The 21,486-nt window shown below is 38.8% G+C and overlaps 1 protein-coding gene across 2 annotated transcripts in view; it reads right to left on the minus strand.

The window, feature by feature from the left end:
- The window catches only part of LOC127801350 (uncharacterized), a 72,976-nt gene that overhangs the window by 42,577 nt on the left and 8,913 nt on the right, over window positions 1–21,486 (minus strand). For both annotated transcript variants that reach the window (XM_052336367.1, XM_052336366.1), the window contains 4 exons: window positions 18,391–18,478; window positions 10,861–11,047; window positions 9,362–9,488; window positions 1,556–1,636 (listed from right to left, as the gene is read on the minus strand). In XM_052336367.1, the coding sequence (XP_052192327.1) occupies window positions 1,556–1,636; window positions 9,362–9,488; window positions 10,861–11,047; window positions 18,391–18,478 (483 nt within the window). The remainder of the gene's footprint in view (window positions 1–1,555; window positions 1,637–9,361; window positions 9,489–10,860; window positions 11,048–18,390; window positions 18,479–21,486) is intronic.

Here is a 21,486-nt window from a genome sequence, read left to right on the forward strand (position 1 = left end):
CCGTGCTGTGATCCAAGGAGTGGTTTGTTTTTGGCTCGCCATTCTCCCTGTCCCGACAACTGTTATTGAACAAATTTATAGCCTATGCAGACAGTTCCTTTGGAACTCTAAGGCCTCCCTTGTCGCCTAGAAAGATGTTTGTAAGCCTAAATGAGAAGGCAGCATGGGCTTAAAGGATCTTAAAAGCTAGAATTCGAGTCTGCTTGTCAAGAACCTATGGGACATTCATCGCAAAAAGGATACTTTGTGGGTTCAATGGATCCATCACGAATTCTTGCATTCAGTCTCCATTTGGCAGAGGCAAGTCCGGAAAGACGACTCCCCTCTGATGAAAAGGACAATGCTCATAAGGGACACCATGTGTGAGACGTGAGGTTCAGTGGAGGCTGCTATGAACCTGCTTGAGAGCTGGGTCAGTGGTCCTAGTTTTGATGTGCAAGCTGCCTATGAGTTCTTCCGACCAAAAGGTCATGTTAAGGTTTGGGCGAAAACTGTATGGCATCCCTCCCTTGTTCCTAAGCATGCCTTCATGTTATGGTTATGTGTTAAATCTAGCATCCTAACTCGTGACAAGCTCTTATTTTTGGACATCGACCGCACTTGCCCCTTGTGTAATGGGGCAAAGGAATCTGTTGGCCATCTATTTTTCTGCTGCCCAATCAGCCCGGCAATCTGGCAGCATATAAGAACGTGGATTGGCATTTCCAGAGCCATGACATCGATCCCTAGCACCCTCAAATGGCTAAAGAAATAAGCCAGAGGTTCCTCTTGGATAAGTAATGCTAAGAAAATTGCTCTTGCTTGTTCGATCTATCAGATTTGGGCAACAAGGAATCATTTAATTTTTAATAATGCTCAGCCTACAGTTGAGGGGCTAATTCATAGGATTAAAACCTTTGTATATAAAGTAATGTTTACTATGTATCCTTATGTTTTGGTCCATTTTGAAGGCCTAGCTATAGGCCTATAGCTTTTGGATGTATTCCATGGTTCCTGGGCATGCCCAGTGATTATTTGTACATTTGATCATTTATACATATTTATCGATTAGATCAAAAAAAGAAAATACATGACAGATTCTAACAAGAACTTGGAACAAATATTAGTATTAGAATGACCATAGTTAATTGTTGCTCCAAGAAGATGAAATAGAAAGAGAGGAAGTGGGGAGTGAAGACAACAAGAATGTGTCGGTGTAAATTATACACACACAAACAGCTAACAAAGAAAAAGTGACAACAAAACAAAGACCCTATAATATTACATGGAAACTGCAAGCATAGAAGAAATTATTTTGTCAAAATTCACCAAAAAGGAAAAGCTCAAGTTTAGGCATTAATTATTGCCTGTCAGAGCAAATGCAAGTGACAAATGCAATACTTCATATTACCACCTAGAAGCATTAAGTAATTAGTTAGTTATCCTAAACAGCGATATATTAACAAACTATTCCTGTCAAAAGTTGGCAAATAAATCGAATACTTTCATGACCAACAAGAATTGCCAACACAATTAGAAGCCACATTAGCTTAAAGCAAACCAGTTAATATGTTACCTCAAAACCAGCATCAAATGGAATACGGGAACTGATGTCTTTGTTGGTGCCACTAAAATAACGTCCCGAACTAAAATTAACCTGCTCATAGAGTATTCTTATTAGCAAACATTTTAAACAAAAGGAGAAGTTCAATCACACTTACTAATTTTATCCCTATCCAATTTGGTCCTCAAGCCAATCTGGCTTTGACCTGACAACATCATTTCAACAACCAATCCATGCTTCCTAAGCAAAAATCAGACTTTTTTCACAACATTATTTTAGCCCACAGTTGAACAATAACCTATGAATTATACAATCCATGTCAAATAGGCAGCACTTGTTCTATCTATAACTCACCAAATTCAGTGCACAGCCAATATTACAGGAATTCTTACCAGTACTAATGATAATGATCCAGAACTCTTTCTCATTTGATTGTTTTTCCATAATGGCCTACACTGATTAATTTTTGGTCAAGGATTCATTGGTGCTTTTTTTCCCTCTACCAAACCTCAAAGGCATTTACAGATGTGCTTGCCTATTGTTGTTCTATTTGAGTCTTACCTAGCCTTTGGTTTCTGGGGAAGCATTTAGGTAGTTATAATTGTAATTTGATGGAGAGTATTAATGATATGAGAATTAATCATTTGAATCTTTTTGGAAGTTTAGGAGAATTTATTATAATTCTCAGCTTACTATCTACAGATCTGTGATAGAATCCATGGAGACTTCAGATTTATGTTTTATATTAATGTACTTTTTGTTTGTGTACTGGTAGCTCAAATTTAACTTTGTTCTCGTCCATCACTATTTGAAGAGAATAATACAGCTTCAAAAGGCCCCAACTCTACCTTGCTATTCTATCCTTAAGGTAGTAGCACAAAATTCAAGAGCCGCATGGAGAATTATAACCTTTTTATGTTTACTGCTTAGCCAAATAAAAAAAACTTGCTTTAATAGTCTCCAGAATGAAGAAAATGAATTTTTTTTTTTTTTATAATCTGGAAAGTTTTGTGATGATCATGTTTGATAAGTTTGGTTCAACATTCTCCCAAATGCCACTTGTAATGGGAACTTAAGAGGTGTTCTCAAAATCTCTAATAATATTATTGTTTCAGCATTAAAAAAAAGGCTTTATATAACTAGGGCCTCCCAAACTATTAAGAAATATGATGTTTCATGATGGGTTCACCGAAAAATTTGATTGAATTACTGAAATGTAAAGAAGAAACATTGCTGGAGTATCAAATCCCAGATTACCAGTAATGAAATGAACGAAAGAAAATGGGCGTTCAAGAGGCCCAGACTCTCCTAAATTTCCACTCTATTTCTGCCTGCCTCTCTCTCTCTCTCTCTTTCCTCCTAGTTATACATTGTTACACACATGCTGGTTGTTACACAAGCCAGCTATATTTCTATTCTACCCTTGGTGCTAGCTCTTTTTTCTATCCTACCCATGGTGCACATGCTGGCTGTTATGCAAGCTCAGCTGTGTTACTATTCTGCCCATGGTTCTTGAAACGTCCCTGGTAGGTCCGCTGCGCGGGAGGTCTATCATCACTCTCCTCCCCAACTTTCACCTTGTCCTCAAGGTGTGAAGGTGAAATGAGGGAAATTGTTGTTGAATACTGCTGTAGGATTCCCAAGTTGCTTCCAATGGGGGTAAATCTCTCCATTGGATTAGAACATCCAAATCACGCAGGTTATTACCTGTTCCCGGCCGAACTCCCAGCACAGCCTCCGATTCAACCAGAATCTCCAAGTCAGCACTCAGCTAACTGGGAATGTCTACACTGGCCTTCAATGCCCCTTTTGCCTCACGTAGCTGTGACACATGGAAGATGGGATGGATATTGCAATGTGACGGCAACGTTAATTTGTAGGCTACGGGCCCGATCTTCTTTTCAACTGCAAATGGTCCATAGAATCCAAGGAGCCAATTTCTCATTTGAACAGGTAGCCAATGTCTTTTGGCGATAAGGCCTTAGCTTTAGATAGACTAAGTCCCTAACCTCGAACTTCACATCCCTTCTTTTCTTGTTTGCCCCCTTCTTCATAGCAACTTGTGCCCTTAACAACTGGGCTTTAAGTTCTCCTACAATTTGATCCTTTTCAATCAATTATTGTTCAACTGCAGAAACGGGAATAGATCCCTTTTCAAACCTCAATAACGCTGGTGGTTCCTGCCCATACATTGTTTGGAATGGAGTTAGCCTCGAAGCCGTATGGTACGAAGTGTTGTACCACAATTCAGCCCATGGCAACCATGTGTACCATGCTTTAGGTTTGGAGGAAGCAAAACAGTATAGGTATGTTTCCAAGATTCTATTAAGAACGCCCATTCGGCCATCCATTTGCGGGTGGTATGCAGTGCTATGGTTGAGTTTTGGGCCATGGAGGCGAAACAATTCCTCCCAAAATCTGCTCATGAAGATCTTCTCTCTATCTAAGACAATGGAGCAAGGCATGGAGTGAAGCCTCACAACTTCTTTGATAAAAAGCCCTGCTTGCTGTAAATGGATGTTTAAGCCCAATAAAATGTCCATACTTACTGAGTCTATCCACCACTACCAACATTGCTCGACCTTGGTAAGCCTTCAATGAAATCCATGGCAATGTCGTCCCAAATTTGATTTGGGATAGGAAGGGGTTGTAAAAGTCCTCCCGATGTTAGGGCCAAGTACTTGTTTTGCTAACAAACACCACAATTACTCACATACCGGTGGACGTCTCGTTTCATTTCAAGCCAATAGACATTAGCTGCAATCCTTTTATAGGTTTTCAAAAATCCTGAGTGCCCGCCCACACTCCCATCGTGGCCATCATGAAGTGGTAGAGAAATGAGAGAAGAACCCTTTGGTAAGAACAGCTGCCCTTTGTAAATGAGCTGGCTGGTTGTTCACCATTTGAAAGTTGAGTTGGGAGGAAGGTCACGTTGGAGGTCCCTGACAACCCTTTGCAGTTGTTCATCTACTTCTACTTCGCAGGTCAGTTGATCAAGTTGAATCACTTTAGGAACGGTTATAGCTAACAAGGCTATGGAGTGACTGATTCTGGAAAGGCCATCTACCGCCTTATTTTCCAATCCCGGCTGATATTGAATCTCAAACTGAAAAACCATTAATTTTAGCATCCATTTCTAATATTCCGGGCTCACTGGCCGTTAATCCATTAGAAATTTGAGGCTCTTTTTGTCGGTTCGAAACACAAATTTCCTACCCAAAAGTTAATGTCTCCATTTTTTTACCGCAAACACGATGGCCTTCAGCTCTCTTTCATAAACAAATTTCCTCCTACCCAATTGATTAAAAGCATGGCTGAAATAAGCAATAGGTTTGTGCTCCTGCATTAATACCACTCCCATACCTTTCCCTAACGTATCCGATTCCACCACAAAAGTCTTGTCAAAGTCCATACATTGCAACCTTAAGACATTAGAAGGCTTGCTCTGCTGCATTATCCCAGAAAAAATTGTTCTTCCGTAGTCTCTCCATGAGGGGCCATGCCAATTTACCATAATCTCTTACAAATCTCCTATAGTACCCCATGAGTCCTAAAAACCCTCCCAACTCCTGCAATGTTGAATGTTGTAAGGGTGGGCCAATCCAACATTGCTTGCACTTTGTTGCGATCAACATATACACCCTACTAGGATATAATGTGGCTCAAATACTCAACTTCCAATTGTCCAAATAAACACTTCTTCCTGTTAGCAAACAACTAATTTTCTGCTAACACTTCAAAACACAACGCAGGTGTTGTACATGTTGCTCAAAATTTCTGCTAAAAACTAGTATGTCATCAAAAAATACCAACACAAAACGCCTCAACTGCTCTCTGAATATATCATTCATCAGCAATTGGAAGGTGGTTGGCGTGTTCATCAACTCAAAGGACATGACGAAAAATTCGTAGTGGCCTTCATGCATCCTAAAAGCAGTTTTCGAAACATCTTTTACTTTGACCCAAATCTGATGATAACTCGATTTTAGATCGAGTTCGGAAAAAATCGTGGCCCCATGAAGCTCATCAAGCAGCTCTTCGATTACCGGAATTGGGAATTTGTTGAGTACAATCACCTTGTTCAAAGCCTTGTAGTTCACACAAAAACGCCACCCCCCCCATCCTTCTTTTTAACTAGCAACACCGGGCTAGAGAAAGGGCTGGAGCTCGATTGTATAATCCCTGTTGCTAACATTTCACGTACCATTTTCTCTATTTCATTTTTTTAGAGGTAAGTGTAGCCATAGGGCCGAACACTAATTGGAGCAGTCCCTGGCAACAGATTGATTGTGTGGTCCCTTTTTCTGGAAGGATGCAACCCCTCTGGATTTGCAAACACCCCCTTAAATTTAGCCAACACCCCTTCAAGGAACAACGGAGTTTCCACCTGAAGCTCATTGAATTTTGCAGCCATCATTCCCAATTCCAACAACATCCCCTCTACATTTTCCTTAAAGGCCTTCATCATAGCCTTCAAAGAGACCATGGTCTTGCTCAGGCTGGGGTCTCCCTGTAATGTTATGACCATCCCTCCCACCTGAAATTTCATAGTTAAGATCTTCCAATCTACATTCATCTTTCCCACAGCAGTTCATTCCAAGTACTACATCCAAACTACCCAACTTAAGGGGTAGGAAATCTTCCACAACTTGTAGATTTTGGAGGGTTAAGTTTCACCCCATTACAAATTCTAGCCCCTTGCACTGCCATTCCCGTCCCCATTATCACCCCATATCCTGATGTTTCTGTTCTTAGTAAACCCAACTGTTGCACCAGCTCGGTTGCTATGAAATTATGTATTGCTCCTCCATCAATAAGAACTGCTACCGGTTGCCCCTTTATGTCCCCTTTTAGCTTCATTGTTCGTGACGTAGTCAATCCAACAACAAAGTTCATTGAGAGTTCAATAACCTCACCCCCTTGCACCAGCTCCCCTTCTTCTGCCTCCAACGTTTCCTCCTCAGCTCCCGCTTCTTCTACCTCTTCATCATAGATCATCATTACTTGCAGTTCTTTGTTTTTACACCTGTAACCTATTGAATACTTCTCATCATAGCGAAAACATAGGCCATTCTCTCGCTTGGCTCTCCATTCGACTTCACTAAGTCGCTTAAAGAGGGGGGGTTTCCTACGCCTCCGATGGCCGGAGGCTTGGGACCCAACGAAGACAAAATTTTGGGAAGGAAATTTGGGCTCGTTATAGGTAGAGCAAAAAAACGAGTTGGGATGTTCTTAACCCTAGCTTGCTCGGAAGAGACATAGTTGTTTTGGAGCGCCGTGTTTTTATCTTCAATATGTTGGGCCATTGTCATAATTTACCCCAACCCTTTGGGTTACAGTACCCAGATCTCAGGCTTGAGCCCGTTGATGAAATGGCCTTCCAAAAATGCGTCGGAAACATCCACAATCGACACTACCAATGTCTCAAACAGAAGGTGGTACTCCCTGATGAACCCTTCTTGCTGGAGGGACAGAAAATGCTCCTCCAATGTCCCTTCTTGGGTGGAATGAAACCGGCTTCAGATCCCTTGTTTGAGTTCTTCCCAACTCCTGACCCTCTTCCTCCGGGTCTCCCATTGGAACCACGCAAGTGCACCGGCTTCTAAACACAAGGGAACCATCTCAACCTTCTCCTCCTTCATCAACTAATTTACTGTAAAATACTGCTTGGCATGGAAAATCCATTCGTCTAGATTCTCCCCTTCAAATGTCGGCGTCTCCAGCCTCTTACAGCAAACCTCCGTCTGCCAACTTCCTCCAAAGCCTCCCCCAAACTCCTTGCTCATTACGACTCCTGGTGATACCTCGAAATTCTAGGTGAATTCCAATGGTCGCTCCGACTCCTTCCCCTTGTTCGTCCTTTCCCATTCTTGTTCCTCCCATCTACTTCTCATGTATGCAAACTGGTCCAGCATAAGCGCAACATTCTTCCCCATCGTCTGCACCTCCTCTCTCATGGCTTCGACTTCTTTCTGCATACCCTCCATCTTCACCTCCAATTCCATGACTCTCTTTGTTAAATTCACCATTAGGATCGTTGGGGCTCTGATACCAAAATTGATGGGTTCATCGAAAAAATTGATTGAATTACCAAAATGTAAAGAAGAAACACTGCTAGAGTATCAAATCCCAAACTACCAATAATGAAATGAAAAAAAGAAAATGGGCATTCGAGAAGTCCAAACTCTCCTGAATTTCCACTCTATTTCTGTCTGCCTCTCTCTCTCTCTCTCTCTTTTTCCTCCTATTTATAGGTTGTTACGCACATGTTGGTTGTTACACAAGCCAACTATATTTCTATTCTACCCTTGGTGCTAGCTCTTTTTTCTATTCGACCCTTGGTGCACATGCTGGCTATTATGCAAGCTCAGTTGTGTTACTGTTCTGCCCATGGTTCTTGAAGTGTCTCTAGTAGGTCCGCTGCATCGGAAGCCTATCATTTCATCCCTCATCTAATTCATACTTACTATCCATCCTTAAACTAATTTTTTATGTCATTTTTAGTCCAAAAGTTAACTTAGAGTAAACGAAAACTTAATAGTAACATCTAATAAGGTGAATAAGAAAAATGTCAGGTACACGCTAGAAAAGTTTGTACACTTCATAAAAATATTTACATGTCAGCATTTAAATAACATGTCATCAATAATAAAAATCTGTATTGTCCTTCTTGTACAAACAAAAATAAGTTTTAAATGATATCAATAATTTAAATGAGACATCCTCAGCATTTAAATGACATGTCATCATTTGAATGACACATCAGAAAATGCGACTATGAAATCAAGGTTGCCCAAGTCCCTATGACTATAAATCTGTAATGTAAGTTTGATGTTTTTTGAAAAAAGAAAGCTCTATTCAACTCTCTAAAATATATTGACAGTGCTATTTGTATTGAAATAGTTTGCATATATGAAATTTTGAGGAACCAAATTGAGTTCATTCCACAATTAATGTGTTCATGACCTAGCAAAATGAGCCTGGCCAAATTGTTCTAAATATATCTAACCAACCTAAGCTCAACAAAATATAAATAATGATAAATATTGTTTTAAGTCTACAAACAAAATTCATTTAGGCACAACATAAGCCTAATAAAACACCAAAATCAACTTTCTATATTCCAAATTATTTCCAAGAATTTGTAAACTGTTAAGAGTCCCCAAGTTTGTTGCTTTCCTTTGTTGTGCAGCACTCCTTCTATGGTGCTTCTGCAGCTGACCCTCTTGTTGGAGTTGGTTTTCTAAGGTATATCTGACATCTTTCCTATTCACCTTATTAGGTGTCACCATTAAGTTTTTCGTTTACTCAAGAGTTAACTTTTGGACTAAAAATGACAGTAAGCATGAATTAAATTAGGGACGAAACATCATATTTTTTAATAGTTCGAGAGCCCCAGACATATAAAGCCTAAAAACAAAACAATTATAAGGATATATTATCCGAATAACTGAAAGTCAAAAGTTATTAATATGGAACAAATTACAAGATTCAGGAGGTTGAATAACAATCCCTTGATCCTTTCTATGTTAACTTTGTTTCCACCACATTCTAATAAGTTGGCCAACAAGATTTTGAATAGACATGTTAACTTTAGATATTCAACCACATGTATGAGTTATCATAAGTGTGTGATCTCCCAGTTGAACCATTAACAAGAAAAGAAAAAAAAAAAAAGATTAATAGGGTGATCAAGAACATTGATGCTGAAGACATCCTAGACATAACTAAATGAGTCTAACACAAATACCCACCTCTATCATTGATTCAACACAAACAGAAATGTAAAAATCAAACTGAGTGGAGCCACAAACTTACATCACTGGCATTAACACCGGCATAAATGATTTTCACAAGGACATGATCTGGTTTGATTGGTAATCTCAACGGCATACGCACTATGCTGGTAGCACTACGAAAATTGTGACTCAGAGTGTGAACAACTCTGGAGAACCAAAGATCAACTTAATCAATGTCAATAATTAATAAAACATCTGCTGGGCATTCAATAAAACTGGAGGCATGACAAAATAAATCCACTAGCTGTTAGAAAAAGCTGCCATGAATTCATGCTTGCTGAATTGTGTGAGATTATCTAATGAAAATCAACCAAGAACAAAGTAAAAGGGATAAAAAGGAGGTATCTCCTGCTGTTATATGTAGAAATGGTCAAAATTATATATATATATATATATAAAACAATATACAGAAACCATAGCTTAAAATGAATATTCAAGTCTTGTCACGAGAAGAACAGGGAACCACATAGTGACCTGAAAAAAAGCACAAGGAAGATTGATTTTTCTTCAATTTCAATGTTGTATCCTAACAAACTTCAAACAGAAAACATGTAACCATTACAGAAAGGATGGTATACAATTGCTGAAAGTGGGCTGAAAGACCTACCGCCAGTTTGTTATTTTGCAACAGCTAGCTCAACTTCTAGTGTTTCAACTCATGACAAGATACAAGTACACTTACTTTTTTAACTTTTCCTTTGGTACTTAAAAGATATGATAAAGGGGGCCTCGACACTTCCCCCGCACCCAAAAAAGAAAAACAGATAAATAACAACAAATTAAACTTTAATCCAACTAGGAAGAGTCAACTATATGAATTCTGGTTCACCAATCATCTCTATCTATGACCATATTTTCTGTAAGCCAATTACAACCTATGTCATGCCCAAGTGTTCTCAACCAAATTATTGCCAGCATTCCTTTACCTATTTTACTACAAACTTCCATTCCAGCCACTTTACCTCACAAGAGCATATATTGGTCTAAAAATATTTAACATAAATAATAAATAAAATATGTGATCTACAAAAAAGTATAAAATAATATAATGATATAATTGGAACATTGCCAATTGTTACATACTTGATATGATTGTTAGAATCACTATTACTAATGGTTCCTCTCAGACTATAAATATATATTTTCTTTTGCTATGGTGAAAGAAAAAAAATGCTATGTTAAAGTATATTGCCAATAAGCAGGACCAAAAATGAATCTTATAAGAGGTCAATTAGCGTTACATTATCCCACCAATTAAATAGCTACAAGAATTTCCAGGCCAGTGTAAGTAAACCAACCAGACCTCTCTATAAGCCAAAGAAATACATAGTTAATTATCCCACTAAATGTAAACAAGAAAGGATGACTGCTTCAACATCTTAATAAATAAGCTAACTGTTACACTCTTATTAACACATGTAGCTTCTTGCACCCATAAGCTGTTTACTTTCTAATCTCCAAAAAGAATGAGCAAGAAAGATGATAGAATTTCTACCTCTGCATTTCTTTACCACTTACATTTTCTCAAAATTCTGTGGTAATTGAAGATTCAATGGAGAAATAAATGAGGACTTCCTCAATTTTGAAGAATGTAACAAATATTTTGCTTCTTCGATGGGAGTTGGCCAATACTCCATGCCCCTTCGTTTAGTAATCCACAAACAAGACCCTGCCTTACTCTCATCCCTTATAAGCTCAAAAGCACCTGAACAACTAACGTAAAATCAAATTAAGAATATAAATATTGAGAACTACTAACCACAGCATATCCTCTGCATGTTCAAGTTTCATGGCTATTCTACAAAAAAGGACTAAAGGCATAAAAAGAGAGTTATATAAGTGATATGCATAACCATATATATCAACAGCACATAGTGCCTCACATTCCATTGAAAATCTGCACAACACTAAGATAGAATGCAAAAAAGTTTCACGTATCTCCCTTCCAAAAGGTCCTTGTCTTCTTTCCATCCAAGAACTTTTTAACTTCCAAAAGCAAATTTAATTCAGAATTGGTACTCCTAATAGGACATTATTGTCTATCCTTCTTGTTCTAAATTGAGAAATACATAGCCAGGATCAATTTTTCGTCTCAGTGGATTGTTTAGTGTTATAACTTAGGCAAGAAAAATCATATATTTTTCCCAGCAAAGTAGGACTCAATATATATAGTTTTGGAGACAAACTACCCACTTCCTCTAAAATAGGAACCACTATCTAACCACTTAATCTGAAACCAAACAAAAAGATAAGGACCATGACTCAGTCCACTACCAGATAAATTAACTACAAAAACAACCAACAACTAAAGGATGAAACAATAATTCAGATATACCTAATAAACTGAAAAAAATACTCCTTATCTCCCGACACTCCCCCTCAATTCCCAGCTTGCTTGTTATCCTTTGAAAAACTGTCCCCCAAAGACCTTTAGTAAGTCTGCAAGCTGATTTTCTATAGACACAAATGGTGTACAAATTAGACCACTTTCAAGCTTCTCTTTTATGAAATTCCAGGCAACTTCCACATGTTTAGTACGATCATGTTGCATTAGAATGTGTACAACATTAAAAGTTGACTTATTATCACAATATAAAGCCTTCCACTTGACTTTCAAATCCTCTAGAATTATTTTTACCCATAACAACTCACAAATCCCAAGGGCCATTGACTTGAATTCAGCCTCTACACTAGACCTTGCCACAACACTCTGCTTTTTTACTCCTCCAAGTCACAATATTTCCCCTAGGAATGTGCAATACCAAGATGTTGATCTCCTATCAACTATTGACCTAAATAGTCAGCATCCATATAGGTTTCAAGAGTTAGTCCTTGCCCTCTTTTAAACAAAATTCCCTTAGCTGGTGTACCCTTTAGGTAATGCAAAATTATATGCACAGCTTGCAAGTGTACTTCCTTAGGATTGTGTATGAACTAGCTAACAACCCCCACTGCATATGCTATGTTTGGCCTGGTATGTGACAGATAAATAAGCCTCCCAACTAATCTTTGGTAGAGGCTCTTATTTGTCGCTGCATCTTCTAGGTTGTCACTCAGTCGGTGGTTAAGCTCAATAGGAGTTTCAGTTAGCCTGCATCCTAGCATACCTGTCTCGGTTAATAAATCAAGAATATACTTCTATTGAGATATGAAAATCCCTTGCTGAGAGTGAGCCACTTCGATACCCAAGAAATACTTTAATTTGCCTAACTCTTTAATTTCAAACTCCTTTATCAAACACTTCTTTAGACTTTTCATTATTTATGTTACTGTTTTGCCTAAAGTAATTGAATGCTGGATTTAATGAAGAAATCAGGAAGAAATAAAGATGATTTGGCAGCAGTTAGTTAATAGGACATAAATGTAACTAATTGTTTTATTAAGGGTAGATTTGACTTTTATGAGTTAGTTATTCTTCCCTTTGGCAGTTCCGCCTCTCTAGTCTATATATAGAAGAGTGCGGAGGTTAGCTAGAATCATCAAAACATTCATATCTTTCATACCTTGTGTTCGGATACAATGAGAGGCGAGAGTAAGAGCTGTGTAGTTATAGTTCTTGTTGTCTTCGTTAGAGTATTGTATTCGAGAGGCAAGTTGGGGTGAAAGAGGGGTATTCTTGTACTGGTTTCTCATTCGTTTCTAGTGGATTGATTGCTTCGTGGATTGCTGGATCTAGTGCCATGTAAATGGCATGAACCAGGGTATATCTTGTGTGCTGCAATCTGGTTTGGTTTTCTCTACTTTTAATTCTGTTTTTCATTATCAACTTTCAGTCTTTAATATTGTTCTGAATTCGGTAAGGTTCTTGAGTGATTCTTGAGAGATTATAGGCTCGGTTTCAACAATTTCCAAGTCATCCCTTGTCATTATAATGTCATCTACACAAACCAACAAAATAGTTACTTTTCTGGAAATGGAATGCCTTATGAATAAAGTATGATCCCCTTGGCTTTGCTTGTATCCCAAGCTTAGCATAGCTTTAGTAAATCTTCCAAACCATGCTCTTGGAGACTGCTTCAAACTATATAGAGCTTTATTTAACCTGCATACAACATCTTTTTCTGTTGTTGAACACAATCCTAGTGGTACTTTCACATAGATTTCTTCCTCTAGATCTCCATGTAAAAAAGCATTTTTCACATTGAATTGTTATAATTTCCAACTAAAGTTAGCTACTAGAGACAGCAATATCCTTATGGTATTCATTTTTCCAACCGGAGCAAAGGTTTCAAGATAATCTACACCATAGGTTTGGGTCTAGCCCTTGGCAACCAATCTTGCTTTATATCTTTGTAATGACCCATCTAAGTTGTATTTAACTGTGAATATCCACCTACACCCCACTAGTTTCTTCCCTTTAGGCAACCTTACAAGATCCTATGTCCTATTCATTTCAAGTGCCTACATTTCTACCCTCGTAGCATTCCTCTAATTCTCATTTCGCAATGCCTCAAATACTGTTTTTGGCATGGGAATTGAGCTTATCTTGGTGAGAAAAGCTTTATAACTAGGAGACAGATTTTTGTAGGACAAAAATAAGTGCAGGGGGGTGCTTTGTGCAAGCTCTAGTTCCTTTGCAAGTAGCAATAGGTAATTCACTATCACTTGAGTTATGTTAGCAATAGGTTCAATTTCATTAGGAGAAGTGAAAGTAGAAGTGATTACATCATTATGATCAATGTTAGGATTTTGATTCGAATGCTTGAACATGTGTCAAATGAGTGGTTGGTCTCTTTCTTCTTGAATATACTTCAAGTGGACGATGCACAGGCTCCTGGATTGGACCTTGTTGTATCTGTTCTTGAGTCTTGGACTGAGTATTAGATGCAGGTTGTAAAGGTGCAACAATAGGTCGTAAGTCTGGAACAGAGGGGGGTAATGAGGATGGAAACACAAGGAGAAATAGGTTTATATCCTTGTCCTCAATTATTGAGGTCTCCCCCTGAAAGGAATGCTAAGCAAAATACTTATTTTGTTCAGCAAATGTAACATCCATTGAGACAAAGAATTTTTTGGTTGGTGGATGGAAACACTTATAACCTTTTTAAGTAGGTGAATACCCCACAAAGATGAATCTAAGAGCTCTAGGATCAAGTTTTCTCCTGTGTTGAGAATGTAAATGAATGAATGCTACACACCCAAATATTCTAGGCATAAGACCATTAGAGACTGGAACCTGTGGAAAGAATTGAGACAACAGTCGGAGGGGACTTTGAGAATTTAGATTTCTTGAAGGCAGTCTGTTTATAAGGTGAGTAGCAATTAAAATGGCTTCCCTCTAGTACTGTTTTGGAACATTTCTTTGAAATAGGAAAGCTCTAGTGATAGTAAAAAGGTGTCCATTTTTCCTCTTGGCCACCCCATTTTGTTGTAGGGTATTAACACAAGAGGATTCATGGATTATGCCTCTTGCTTGAAAATAGGAAGTAAGGAACTGATTGAAATAGTCCTTAGCATTATCAGATCGAATTCTTTTTATCTCAACATCGAATTGAGTTCTCACTATATTATAGAAAACTGGAAATATAGAACTCGCTTCAGATTTGTTCTTTAACAGATAAACCCAGGTGACATGGGTACAATTATCAATAAAATACACAAACCACCGAGCCCCAATGATGTTGGTGTTGGAAGAAGAAAGAGACGAGAGAGAAGCCGAATGGATAAGGATAAAGAGTGATTAAAGAGATCACAGCTGAGGGTTCTAATCCTAACAGATAAAGGAGAGTAAAAGATCAAAGCAATATTGGAATCAGCTAAGGATATCCAAGATATACTAATCCAAATTTGTAAATTAGATTAGTACAAAGAAGTTACTGAGAGCTATGAAAAGTCAGAATGGATTAAGTCCCTACAAACTCAATTGGCAGTCAGGCATGAAAATGCACAAGGGCACTCTATATCCAATGGTCTAATCAGGTTTAAGGGCAGATTAGTTGTGGGGGATGACAGAGAATTAAAATCCAAGATCTTGTAGGCACTACATAGCTCTCCCCTAGGCGGGCACCCAGGGGTCAGAGCTACCTACAATAGAGTTTGGCAGATGTTTTTTTGGCCAGGGCTTAAAAAAGAAGTTACGGAGTTTGTGGCAGCCTACATGACATGCCAACGTTGCAAGCATGAACAAGTGGCTTATCCGAGGTTGTTACAGCCACTAGCTATACCGGAGCAGGCATAGGAGGAGATATCCATGGATTTTATTGAGGGCCTACCCAAGTCTAAAGGCAAAAACGCGATCCTAGTGGTAGTTGACAAGCTAACCAAGTTTGCTCACTTCATCAGCCTCACACATCAATTCACAACCCAGGAAATTACCCGAGTGTTCATTGACACAGAGGCCAAGCTACATGGGATACCTAAATCCATTGTCTCATATCGAGACAAAATATTCACCAGTCACTTCTGGCAAGAACTGTACAAAAGCCTAGGGGTGGGTCTACATATGTTATCAGCATACCATCCTGAGTCAGATGGGCAGACCGAAAGAGTCAATCAATGCTTGGAATCCTATTTGCGATGTATGTGTTTTGCAAAGCCTAAGAGTTGGGGGCAAGTGGCTATCCTTAGCACAGTGGTGGTATAATACAAGCTACCACGGCTCAATCAAGAAGACCCCTTTCGAGGCTCTATTTGGATACAACTATACAAGACACCTACAATGCCGGATGTCACTAGTTCCATAGAGACACGAACTAATGCAGTAGAATATTTACAAAGCAAAAAAGGAGATGTTTTCTATACTCAAACAAGAGTTGGCTACAGCTAACAACAGGATGAAACAAGTTGTTGATCGCAGACGAAGTGACAAAAATTTTGAGGTGGGGGATCAGGTTTTTCTAAAGGTCAGACATTTCCTACAGCCCTCCTTCTCTGCTACCACCCCCACCAAGCTCAATCCAAAGTACTTTGGACCATTTCGCATTTTGGAACGGGTGGGTAAAGTGGCCTACAAGCTACAATTACCTCCCAGCGTGGAATGCCATCCGATCTTTCATGTCTCCCTCCTGAAGAAGTACATAGAGCCTAATGCTACTATTAGCCTAGACCCGCCACCAGCCACTAAAGATGTCGAATGAGAGGTGGAACCTCTAGTTATCATCGACAGAAGGACAATCCATCAGGGCCCCTTACCCCTCATCCAAGTGTTGGTCTAGTGGTCACACCGACACCATGAGAATACCACTTGGGAAGACCTACCTCAGTTGCTGAACCAATTCCCACGAGCTGCTCAATTACTCACCTTCCTTGGGGACAAGGAAGATTTCAAGGGGAGGGGACTGTCACAAGCATAATGGCATAAGTGTAATAAGCCTACAAATGCATAGCTATAGCTGCAATAAACGGATAGTAGCTGTGACTGGCGGTTCCGCCTAGGCCACTTGTATTCAATCGGTTACAATAACAACTAAGGGTGTTAGCCTATAAAAGGCATTGTGTACAAGAGGATGGGATCTATCAATGAATACATTCGGATCTTTCCCTCTCTGAATTCTTTCCCTCTCTTCTCTTTTCCTCTAATTCAAACTCTCCCTCCTTCTCTTTCTCTTAAAAACTCTCAATTCTCCCAGAATTGCCCAACTCTCAAACTAGAGACTTAACACAAAGTATCCCTCCGTTAGATGTGGATTCAAAATCAACATCAATGATTTGAGCTCCTCAAATTTCAGTTGGTAGGATTACACTGATCCCTCCCGATGTAGCTTATTGAGCTCCTCCACTACGTCCATCATATTCTTATCACCAAACCGTTCACAAAGGTCCTCCACAAATTCAGCCCACCAACATCCCTCCTTAGCACCAATCCACCCTTGAAACCATGTGTCTCCCGCATTATTCAAGTAAGCAGTAGCGAGAGTCACTCGCTGCTATTCAGGCACCTGATAGAAACTAAACATCCTCTCACACCTATGCACCCACCATCTAGGATTCACTCCATCAAACATGGGGATCTCCATTTTTAGAAACGGAAAACCAACTAATGAGGAGTAGCCTCAGTTCCCTGTCTCTTCTCTATTGTGTTTTCCCCTACTACCACCGGATCTGCCTCAAATTCAAAGGCATCCTCCGCTTGAGTAACCGGAATGTGTCCCAACAAGATCAAGTCAAATCTCTCTCTAGGAGAGAATTCTAGAAAGAGTCTTACTGTGTGTTGGCCCATGAACATCCTTACAAACATCTGCATATGCTCCTTCAATTGGTTATGTTGCTCCCAGCTCTCTTCCCACCATCGATCCATGGCTCCTTCAATCCTTCTTTCTACCACTATCTCCATGGATGACTCCATACTTCCCGTCCGAATTTGCATGTCGGTCACCAGTCACCACCGTCGTGACCTGTTGCAACTACGCCTCCATCTGCTTCATGTGAGTGCCATTGGCCATGGTGAATTCCAGGAATGATCTCCGCCCGAGATCGTGTTCTAATACCGGAATGTCAAAATTGGATTCTAATAGGGGTAAATTCTCCTTGAATTGAGGAGAATTGGGGGATATGAGGGGGAAGAACAGAGAGAATTGAAGGGGAAATGAAAATTAGAGAGAGAGAGAAAGAGATTGGCGAGAGAGAGACTGTATTGATAATTCTCATGAATGCTTGGCAGCAGTATCAATGTGCTTTTTATACAAATCCGGCTCACCATAGGCGCCAATGGCCACTTGTCTCTTTTACAAAATAGTTTTGAATTTAAAGAAGTTTGAAAATTAGGCCTAACTACCCAACTAACATTCCTGCCTATTCTAGAGGCTTAGCTAATTACAATTTGCCCCATGATATCAATCGCAATCCCATGACACAGTCTTATCAACATTTCTACAGGTTCTAGTATGCTACTGAAAACAAGATTCACAGCCTTACAAAAAATTTTGAAGTTTATTTTTCCAAATATAACCTAAAAAATCTACAAAAGAGATAGAAAAAAGTAATTGCCAATTAAAATTTCTTACAGACTTACAGCCATATTTCTTCTCAGTTTCAGCAGGAATTAGAGAAATTATCTTGCCATATAATATCTACAACATTATAGAAGGAAAGATTTGCAATCTCACGTACCTTTTACCACCATTTCCATGGGCAAGTAGCCACCCATTAAATCAATAACTCTAGAATCCATCTTTGTGGTCAACTCAGTCTGGACAAACTGCAGGCAGAATGAGCACATCAACAATCATTTACAGAAAAAATTGGAATAAATGCTGGGGCCACTGACTAGTCAGCATCAGATTTAGAAAAGGCACCATATTCTTTCCATTGAACAAAATTTCAATAATTACCAGAAAACTACAAACAAAAAGGGAGGAAGTTAGGGAATTATTTATTAAACAATTTGCACAGTGCTAAATATATAGAAAGAAAAACTTCATTGCAACTATACATCCTATAATGATTTAGGAAGGTGGCACTAGGGGTGAAAGTTTGGTTTTGTTGAAGAAAATAACAGCAGATAGTATTTGTGTTGCTGTTGTTTATTCAGTTTAATGATGTATCTATGTTGTTAAGTTTGTTATCCTATTTGTTAGTAAGACTCGGCTTCTTTGTATTAATAGCTGAGTATAAATACCAGCTATCTTATGTTTTGTTTTCATTCAATGAGAAACTTGATCGAGGCATTCTTTCTACTATTCTCTTCTTTTGTTGTTTTCTAATCTTCAATTCCCACATGGTATCAGAGCCTGCAGCTTCCGATCTGAACTGTAGTGCTTCATCTTTCTCTCGATCTTCTGCATCTTCTCTTTCTGATTCACAACTTGATTTCTCCTCGGTTGCTAAAACACTTAATTACAGCCCGATCAAGTTAGGAACGAGTAATTACCTATTCTAGAAGGCGCAAGTTCTCTCCACAGTTAGGGCATATGACTTGTTGCAATTCCTCAATAAACATCCGCCTCCTCCTAAGTATCTTCCACATCTTGAATCAAATTTGAATTCTAAGTTGAATTCAAATGTAGAAGGATCAAATGCATTGATCCTTAATCCAGCTTACATGAACTGGATCAAATCGGATCAGCTTCTCCTAGGATGGTTGTTTTCAACAATTGAGCAGGAAGTACTTACTCAAGTAATTCACTGCAAGTCTTCATCAGAGGTATGGATTTCACTTGAGGATTTGTATTCTTAGCAAACAGTGGCTAAATCCTTTCAGTTGAAACAACAGTTGAGATCAGTAAAGAAAGACTCATTGTCTATTAATGACTACATTTTAAAAATTAAGACAATTAGACATACTTTGGTTGCTATTGGTGAACCCCTAGGAGATAAAGATATACTATTAGCTATATTAAATGGATTGGATCATGAGTATGAAACTATTGTCAACTTGATTACTTATCAAATGGATGAAATTAATATTGAGAAGGTCCAATATCTCTTGCTTATGCATGAGGAACAACTAGCTACCAAAAATCAATATGTTCTTTCTTCTGTTAATTTTGATATGGCTAGTTCAATGAATGTTAATGTTGCTTCATATGGATCAAGATCTAGTGATAGATTTGCTAACAGTAGAGGTAGTTTTGGTTCTCGAGGGGGTGGTTATGTGAATAGAGGGAGTCGTGGCTGTGGTGGCCGGTATGGTGTCGGTGTATATACTGCCAGCTTTGTGGCAAACCTGCTCATTTGGTTGACAAGTGTTATCATCGTTTTGATAGGAGTTTTCAAAGAGTTTCTCCTCAAAATCAGAATGCTACCAGACCTAACAATCAATTTCAAGTAGATTATCGAGCCTTTTTAACTAGTCCTAATGAATCTAGTGAGACTTACATGGATGAGGTAGGTTCTATGTCACCTTATGGGCAGACCTTTGAAACTCAGTCCTTGCCTTCTTCTTCTCGTGGAGAAGCTCCATGCTTTGTTGACTCTGGAGCGACCAACCATATTACTACTAGCCTCAACAACCTATCTCTTCATTCTCTATATCACACTCACGACATAGACAAAGAAGTTGTTGGGGATGGTAAGAAATTGCCTATATCTCATATTGGTTACAGCAATCTATATACTCATACTACACAATTCTTGATTTGCCTAATGTCTTACATGTTCCACATATGAACAAAAGCCTTCTTAGTGTTTCTCAATTAACCGAAGGCAATAATGTCGTTGTTGAGTTTAATTCTACTTCATTTGTGATTAAGGATAAGGACTCAGGGCTAGTGCTACTTCGAGGAATACTTAAGGATGATTTATATCAATTGACATCAACTTTTGGTCCTGCTGAGTCCAAGCTTACTATTTCATCAAAGCCTTTCAAGTCTTCAAGTGTTGCTATTATGAATTCTTCTTCTTTACACAAATGTAAACAACAGAATCATTTTGTTCCTGATCTGTTGTCTAGTGGTGTTGATGTAGCACAAACTACTTCAAATAATATTGTACAGTAGTGGCATGCCAGGTTGGGGCACCTTGCATCTCATGTACTGAAACATGTTTTAAATAAAATTCGAGTTTCTCGTTCAAACTCAGATTGTGCGTTTTGTGATTCTTGCAAACTTGGTAAGCTACATTAGTTACCTTTTTCTCGTTGTCCAATAACAGCAACACATCCTTTAGAATTGGTTATGTTGTTGTATGGGGTCCAGCACCCATTGTTTCCACTGAAGGGTTTCGATACTACCTTATTCTTGTTGATGCTTATTCTCAATACTCTTGGTTGTACCCTCTGAAACTAAAGTCTAATGTTCTCTCAACTTTCGCTGCCTTTCATAAATTAGCTAAGTTGCAATATAACTTCAAACTTAAAAGTCTACAAACTGACAATGGTGGGGAATTTAAAGCCTTGTTGCCTTATCTCCTCATGCTCTAATAAGTAACCTAGAACCTAGCTCAGTCAATGAAGCTCTCTCTGATCCTCATTGGACTCGGGCTATGGAGGAAGAGTTTTCTGCTCTTCAACGCAGTAACTCCTGGGAACTGGTTCCTTTCTCTCAAGATATAAATTTAATTGGCTGTAAATGGGTGTTTCGGGCTAAATACAAGGTTGATGGGTCTATTCTTAAACACAAGGCAGATTGGTTGCTAAAGGAATTCTTCAAACACCTGGAATAGATTACACAGAAACATTCAGTCCAGTAGTTAAGGCTTCGACTATCAGAGTTTTGTTTTCTTTGGCAGTTCATTTCGGCTGGGATATTCAGCAAGTGGACATTAATA

Source organism: Diospyros lotus, chromosome 5 (assembly GCF_014633365.1).
Source record: "Diospyros lotus cultivar Yz01 chromosome 5, ASM1463336v1, whole genome shotgun sequence".
Taxonomy (NCBI): Eukaryota; Viridiplantae; Streptophyta; class Magnoliopsida; order Ericales; family Ebenaceae; genus Diospyros; species Diospyros lotus.